Below are 8279 nucleotides of genomic sequence, written 5' to 3' on the forward strand. Positions count from 1 at the left end.
GCATGACTTTACCTCTGACACAGAACTAGTATCTGAATGTGGCAATGCAACTCTATTTTACAATAAATAATGATAAATGAATGTAATGTTATTGGATGCAGTTTGGATTCAGTCTTGAGTGCTGCTAAAAATTCACACTCAACCCCTATGCTATCAATGCTAACATTTCATAAATATATTCAGAATATACAGCAATCGTTATACTGCATTGAGTTTACCTGTGTATATTTTGGTCACTTCTCTTACTGTACCATGAATCTCCATTTTTTACTACATCATTCAAGCACCTCCACTGCTCTTTATCCTGTGTGATAATTTCACAGTAGAAATGGTCCAATGGTTTTGGGATTAAATATCTTTATACAAACTTCCATGACAATTAAATGGCATTATTATTATGTTTTTTCTTTTAAGTGGACGCTGTTTTATATTTAAACTACTTTGTAAACAATGCCATGTGGCTTGTGTTGTACTCCGTATTGAGTGTGTATTGTTGTGACTCTCTGGAGCAGGGATATCAAATTCTTAATCACCCCTGTAATTTGAACCATGTACATAACCCAATAAAAAGTGCTATGGACATTCACTTACTGTTTCCATTTTTGCTGAAATCATACAATATTTTTCAGTTTTGAATCAGATGTCTTTAGTAATTCGATGTTGTTGGATATTCAGGAGGAATGGGAACTCCAGAGTCTGTATAAGCCCTGTGCATTATTCTAAACGCATATAAAATACATGTTACATACTCATGAAGTTTCAATCAATATTTGCTTTATTTGTCCTCAACAAAATCTGCTTAATTTAGAAACTTGATTCTAAATTGTTTTAAATGAGGTATTTAAAGAGTGTGCCATGAACTTGTCAACTGGTATGAATTAGAATCATAGAACAAAAAATAGCTATCATCTCTGTTGCTACAACAACAACCCACACCCATTAAAAATCCAGCACAATAACATTTCTCAGCAGGCTTCTTAAAACAACCTGCGGGGACATTTATAAAATACCTGTCATTAGCTACAATTAGTAGAACTAATGTCATGTGTAAATGAACAGCTGTTAATTTGGACATGAAAATAAGTATAACTACAAACACAGTTTCCATAATTAGTTGCTGAATTTGCTTATTGGCATTAGGTGTCTAATTGGGTTTAAAAAGAGTGTTTGAGAAAGGCTGAATTTATCAGAAGTCAAATTTGGGATGTTTTCACCACTCTGTGTAGGCAAGCAGAGCAACAATCCAGGAATAACATTTCTCAAAACAAAAAAACACAAAGAATCTGGTGATTGCATAATTCACATTACATAATATCATGAAAACATTCAGAGCGTGCAGAAGTAGCTCTGTTTTAAAGAGCCAAAAATAGACAAAAAATAAAAAAGAAAAGACAAGGGCCAAAAATAAATATTGGCTGGCTATGGTCTTCAGACCCTGTGATGGCACTGAATTAAAAACAGATACAATTTTGTAGTGGAAAATGGTGCATGAGCTCAAAAACAAAAAATCATATAAATTCATCGCTGCATCCACAAATTGTCAATTTTTCATTTTGGTATTTATTTCCTACACGAATGGGGCATCCTTTAGTGCAACAATTGATTTCATTAGACTTGCAGGAAATCCTTTGTCCGTGCTGTTATCTGGTCATTTTTCATATAAGGCAGATTATTTAAGACTTTCAAGTCATGCCATACTCAGATCCACTCCCTTTCCTCTTTACCCAGCTGTCTTCGATTTTAGAATGTCCTATTTTTACTGAAAGACAAAAGCAAGATATACTAAAAGATATCATATGAACAATGTTTGACCTTTAGGAGAATCTGGTCACAGGTGAGAGAGAAACCGTGTTAGTTTCCAAATCAAACTAGACAACCAGACAGCGACCATATATGGGTCCACTGGCATACCACAGACTGTAGACCACGGCTGGTCCATCATAGGACCACTCAGATTACTGTCCTGTACAATATAACTTATTAATCTCCTCAAACAGACTTTAAATTCACAGAGACTTTTATTCTGGAAAACAAACTAATACAAATATTACCAACATCTATGGGAGATATAATGAGTATAAGCCTGATATATAATGATTAAATGCTGAAAATGTTGACACTGTACTGGATTAAAATTATTTACTAATCTTATTTATACACAATAACAAAAGAACCTAATGAAGGAAAAAATGTAAATTGAACTGTGAATGGAAAAGTGCTAAAATGTGGCATTTTGTCTAAAATTCTGTTTAATCACCAGTGGTCTGCCCAGAAAAAGCTGTGCAAAATACAAGTGGACCTCATACTTTGCCCTCAGTGGGACAACAGTGGTCCTCCATCTTCTTGTTATTAGGGTATTTTCAGCCCTGAATGAGACTTGTGATATTATTCAACTTATTTTGCTTAAAATAATGAGCAGCAGTTATGACAGAACACTCCAGTTTGCTAAACTCTGTAAATTTGAATTTAGCAAATGAATGCCATATTTTTATAAAATTTTATTTACATTTTGTTCTCTCCCTGCCAACACACACATCTGGAGATAACCATAGCGCCCACCAATGTGTTTCTTTGGATGCTAATCATATGCTAATGTATAGCATATCATGTTTGCTGTCTTTTTCTTTGTCTCTAACATCTTATTCATACACTGATTTTTTTCCGGAGGACAAAACCTGTTTCGTCTGTCTTTCGTTCACATATTCTTTCACAATTTGATAGGTCAAACAGGCTCATCCTGTTCCCCAACTGTTATCATGCTAAAAGATTAACCTCAAATTTGAACATGTGACATGTGGGAGTGAAACAAAAATATTCTTCCTCTCTATATATGTACAGCTATATATGTACGTCCTCAAAAGAGTGGTAGAGTTTAAAGTGAAGACTGGTGCCGACAGTAGAACATTGCCTCTGCTCATCTACTCAGCTGGGTAAGTAAGCATTTTCTAATAGGGGCCCTAACAGCGATTCACTGGCTTCAAACCTGGAATTACTGAATGAATTACTGTTTATTCCATAGTTATATTACACTTCAAGTTTTCAATCAAAGTTTAGCTATATACAGTATTTTTTTTAATATAAGTACATGTTCTTTGCTACTATGGTATTAGAGTGCCAATATAATATGCTAATATGCTAATATGTTAATAGTTAGCGACAAAAATTCTGATTAGATTACCTTTCCACAGGAATTTCAGACATAATCCCTTTGTAATCTCTGTTGAACAATGTGTTTTTTCATAGTGTGTTTAAATGGTTTCCTGTTATAGTGCTCTTCAAGTTCAAGGGAAATCTTGTAGACTCTACAGTATGGTGATTTTAAATCTACAGAGATCTTTAAACAAGCTTTAAATCCAGAAGTGTTTTCTGAGATTTGTAATCACTGGTAACAAGTTATCAGTATTTAAATTACTCCCTGAATTTACTATTTACATTTCCTTTACACCAAGATTCAGAGTTTTTTAGTGTCTCTATTAATATGCTAAATAAATTTTTAACAGTTTTCTTGTGATTATGCAGTAATATATAAAAAATACATATAGTAAAATAGCAAAATATGATGTAAATATTATTCAGTATTTTTTATTTTTACCATAAATTATTTTAAACTCTTAGTGTAGTAAACTCTTAAACTCTACATTAAACATACTGTATACTGAAGGTTTTCCTCGAGTAATGTATGACTCATTTAATTAAAATGTAATGTATTTAAAATAAAAAAATTTCAGTAATGTGTGGCACAGTGGATCCTGGGGTTGTGCATTCAAGCATCGCTTCAGGTGACTGTCTGTGAGAAGTTTGGTGTGTTGATCACATGAAAGGTTTTAATCCTGTTTCCAATACATTTAGTAATAATCAAGCATCTGAATCTGTGTGAGATTTCAGTAATACTATATCAAATGGCAAAGCAATACACTGCCATTTTACATTTGCACATCAATAAGTGATTATGGGTGTAAACAAAAGTTTGGCCACATTTGGTGAAATGACATTTTAGTGTTGATTTTCAATGTCAGTGTAAGCTGCCACATTCTCTACAGGAGTATTTTTCTGCACATTTCACATGTATATATATTCACTTATTTCTCTGTCATCAGGTGTGCCCTCTGTTTTGCATACAACTGTATAAATATATCTATCTAAGTGTCTCTGAATCCTGTTGGATTGTGAAGATGTTTAGCATTCAACATATGAATTTTGCAGTAGTTCCTAAAATTGATATCTGAATATGTGTCTAAATTGTTTTTTTTTTCTTTTAGTTGATTTTCCTTTCATCATGGGTTCACTTTTGTATTTGGCTGCACTGCTTTTTCTGAGTAAGTTTATGCACTTAATTTATTGAATTTCATTGAAAGCCTCAGTGTTATCTGTGTTTTCAAAAAGGATGTCAAATTGCAGCTAAATCCATTTTTTCTCTTCTCCTAACTTTGTCGTGAAGGTGGGGCGGCAAAGGCACAAAATGGTAAGTTGATGGACATTATTATAAATATTATATATATACAAACAATGTTTTCCAATGTTTGTATATATATATTGTGTGTGCTTATTTATGTTGAACACTAAGTTAATAAGAGTTGTTGCTTAGACAAAAGGACCTTAAAAATATATATGGTTAATTAGCAACCCCATTTGGGTCTCAAAGTCCTGGGTTTGATCCTTAACTCACGTCACTGTTAATGAGCAACTTGGTGTGTTCTCCCTGTGTGTGTGTGGGTTTCCTCCAGTCTTTATTTAGGACTTTTTTTGTCTTTTGTTTTCTAGACTCTTGTGCTGCCTTGCAGTGCACAGATTCTGAGGTGTGCAGCTCAGTTAATGGAGTTTATGGCTGTGGCTGTACAACAAGACCCAACCCTGACATTTTTAGTATGTACACCTAAAATGTGTTTACATGATTTTGCACTAAACTTATTTTTAAAATGGCTGCCCTCATTTAAGTGGCCCACTCTATGGAGCATAAACTAAAAATATTTATAATTATTAAATTCTTCAGTATCGTCTGAGTGTTTTTTTTTTATAGACAACATTGTTGTAATAATAAATAATCACTTTCATTAACAGTGCTATGCCCTTTTACTTTCTCTCAGATGCCACCCTGACCTGTCTGAGCACTTCTGGCTCTCTATCTCTGTCCCGCTGTGAGCTCTTTGAAGCCGGCTTCGATGTTTCCATCCTCCACCTCAATAATCCCAACTGCACAGGCACTGTCCAGAATGGCCTGGTGGTCTTTGAGTATGACATCGATCAAAATCCCTGTGGGACGTATGTCCAGGTAGGGCACAAAATTTAAAGTATTGTAGAAAACCTTAAAAGACTTAAATAATGTCAAACGTTTTTTTTTAATGTATTTATTTATTTATTTATTTAGTTTTATTATTATAACCAATGAATTTACATGACCACACATTAAGCCTACAGGGGTTTAGGTTTTCTCTTTTAAGACATAGTCTGGCTCAAGTAACAGACATATGGCTCCAGGGTCCTGGGTTCGAACCTTGCCACAACTGTAAATGTGTGAGTGACCAGTGTGTGAGATTGTCCACTGGGGAAAGAATGATGAATGTAAAAAAATTATTGCTAAACATCTGCACAAATGTAGTACTAAACTTTAAAGTGTTTTGTCTTTTTCAGGAAAACAGCACAAGCATTGTTTACAAAAACTCAGTTCAGATCGCTGGTTACAGCGGCATCATCAGTCGTCACAACTGGTTGAACATTAACTTCACCTGTGTGCTCCCCATTGACCAGGAAGTCTCTGATCCCATAGGTCTCCAGGCCTCATCTGGGTAAAGCCTTTCTGTTCATTCGTTCATTCATTATCTGTAACCGCTTATCCAGTTCAGGGTCACAGGAAATACACCCTGGAGGGGGCGCCAGTCCTTCACAGGGCAAAACACACATTCACTCACACACTCAAACCTACGGACACTTTTGAGCCACCAATTCACCTACTAACGTGTGTTTTTGGACTGTGGGAGGAAATCGGAGCACCCGGAGGAAACCCACGCAGACATGGGGAGAACACACCAACTCCTCACAGACAGTCACCCAGAGTGGGAATCGAACCCACAACCTCCAGGTGCCTGGAGCTGTGTGACTGCGCCACCGTGCCGCCCCGCCTTTCTGTTCAGTAAAGTAAAAATAAAGTAGAATGTCAATTGTGAAAAACAGAAAGTATACTTAAAGTAACACTAGAGTTTGTGTTTTTTATTGCTCCTGGGCTCCCCCTACAGTTGCAGAGTGTAAATTACTTTTATAGCACTGTCCTGAATCAAGGGGAAGAGACAGGGAGTGAGGGTGGTAATTTCCTACCCTCCTCCAAAAGTTACATAGTGCAGATTCTGCAGTGCTCAGCCCAGAGTAGCAATGACAAAGACTCCATTCTCTCTGTTACAGGTCAGTGAAACAACACAATGATTTTGAAGCAGTCATTTTAGGGTTAAACATATTACATAGAGATTCTTTAAGTATACATCTTTTTCACAAGGGGAAATTTAAAAGAATCATCAAGACATTACCCACCACAATTTCAAAGCAATGTTTATGAACATGGTTCTTTTTTATTTTCAAATGTTTTAACATTTAGTCAGTGATTTCTAAACAGTTTCCGTGTTTCCCCGGAATAATACACCTGAAGATGTACATGTACATGAGGTTTACGATGTTCTTTTCCACAGTGCGGTGTTCAAGGACCTCGAGGACCAGGCCACGTACCAGATTTCCATGCTCGCGTATCCCAACAATTCCTTCATCACCCCGTTTAGTGGAGGGGACGTGCTCGGTGTGAACACAACGGTGTTCGTGGCTGTGGCGGTTAGCGGAGTGGACGAACAACAGATCGCCACAGTGCTAGACCACTGCTTTGCCACACCAACTATCGACAGCAGCAGCACCCTCAGCTGGGACCTGATTGTCAACGAGTACGAACCACTCACAGAAAGACCTACTGACCTGGGCAGAAATGTCGTTGTTGTTGTTGTTTTATGAAAGTGAACCCCACTCGCTCTCTCCAGTGAACCGACCACACATTGTAAACAGTCGGTTATGGGAAGCTACAGGATTAGGATTATTCTCCAGAAAAAGTCATGTTTCATGAAATTTATTATTTTTCTCGTTAATTTATTACAAATTTGTCGTTGATCTAGACTGAACTATTACTTGGTCCAGGTAACAAACAGGAAACCTGTGTTTGTCATTGAGATAGCACACTGGAGTTAAGCCAGGCTCCAGTTGGAAAAGCTTGGTCAACCAACGGTCTATTGTGTAACTCTAGTTTAACATTTCTACTTTGATAAATTGCATTCCAAAGCTGATGTATGCCTTTGAATACACAATTCACAAACCCAATGGCTCTTGTTTGACTATTTCAGCTGTCCTAACCCCAAGGATGGAACTGTAAAAGTGCTGAAAAATGGTGTGTCTACAACCGCCCAGTTCTCCTTCACCATGTTCACCTTCACCAGTGTCTCTTCCGAAATCTACCTACACTGCGAGGTGCACCTGTGTCTGAAGAACAAGGGCAACTGTGTACAGGTAAATTCAGGAGACCCATCCAATTAGAGGGGTCTCTAAAATGGTAACCAGTCAAATCAGAATAGAAAAATTAGTGCATGCAAATATCTGATATGTTATAAATCATTTTCCCTGTATCCCTGTGTCATCCATATCATTTCTCCTTCTAGGACTGCAAAGCCGGGGCCAGAAGGAGACGCCGTTCTCTGAACTTGGACAAGGCAGCTTTCGTTAGCATCGCTTTCTGAGGACATCATCTCATTTGCAGCTTTAGTTTTCTGCTTTCATATTTTCTTTTGTTTAAATCATCAACTTAATTGTTACTTACAGAACACTAGGGAATATTTGTGCATTTGGATCCTTGGGCTTCCCCTTGTGTAAATCATTTTTACAGCACTGAAATGAATGTGTGTTACATAATGCAGCAATGACAGAGGCTCTATGTTCAAGCATCACAATGATTTTCAAGCCATAATTTTAAGGTGAAAATATTACATAGTGTTCTTTTAAATCACTTAATCTAGAATGTGTAGCGTGCTGTATCAGGTGCTCTTGTGACTTTTCTGACTCGTGGGGTAAGCTCAGATTGTATCATTGTATATAACTATATCACTGACAATAAAAGCATCGTAAAATTGAGCATAAAAGGCAGTCCTGTTTATTTATTGTGGAGCTACTCTTACTATGAACAATGATCATGAAACTTTCAGAAGTCTCCAGTGAGTGGAAGTATAAGGGATGTGTTTCCAATAAAGTAGCCAGTAAATGGA

At 36.6% G+C, this 8279-nt stretch overlaps 1 protein-coding gene across 1 annotated transcript; it reads left to right on the forward strand.

Annotated features, from left to right (window-relative positions):
* The first annotated feature begins 2819 nt into the window (after window positions 1-2819).
* LOC136692568 (pancreatic secretory granule membrane major glycoprotein GP2-like) lies at window positions 2820-8146 on the forward strand. The gene is made up of 9 exons (XM_066666092.1): window positions 2820-2930; window positions 4260-4316; window positions 4439-4462; window positions 4762-4863; window positions 5085-5269; window positions 5629-5783; window positions 6675-6917; window positions 7368-7530; window positions 7680-8146. The coding sequence occupies exons 2-9, from the start codon at window positions 4277-4279 to the stop codon at window positions 7755-7757; spliced, it is 990 nt and encodes a 329-aa protein (XP_066522189.1). The 5' UTR covers window positions 2820-2930; window positions 4260-4276; the 3' UTR covers window positions 7758-8146.
* The last annotated feature ends 133 nt before the right edge of the window (window positions 8147-8279 follow it).

This window comes from Hoplias malabaricus, chromosome 3 (genome assembly GCF_029633855.1).
Source record: "Hoplias malabaricus isolate fHopMal1 chromosome 3, fHopMal1.hap1, whole genome shotgun sequence".
In the NCBI taxonomy this organism is placed as follows: Eukaryota; Metazoa; Chordata; class Actinopteri; order Characiformes; family Erythrinidae; genus Hoplias; species Hoplias malabaricus.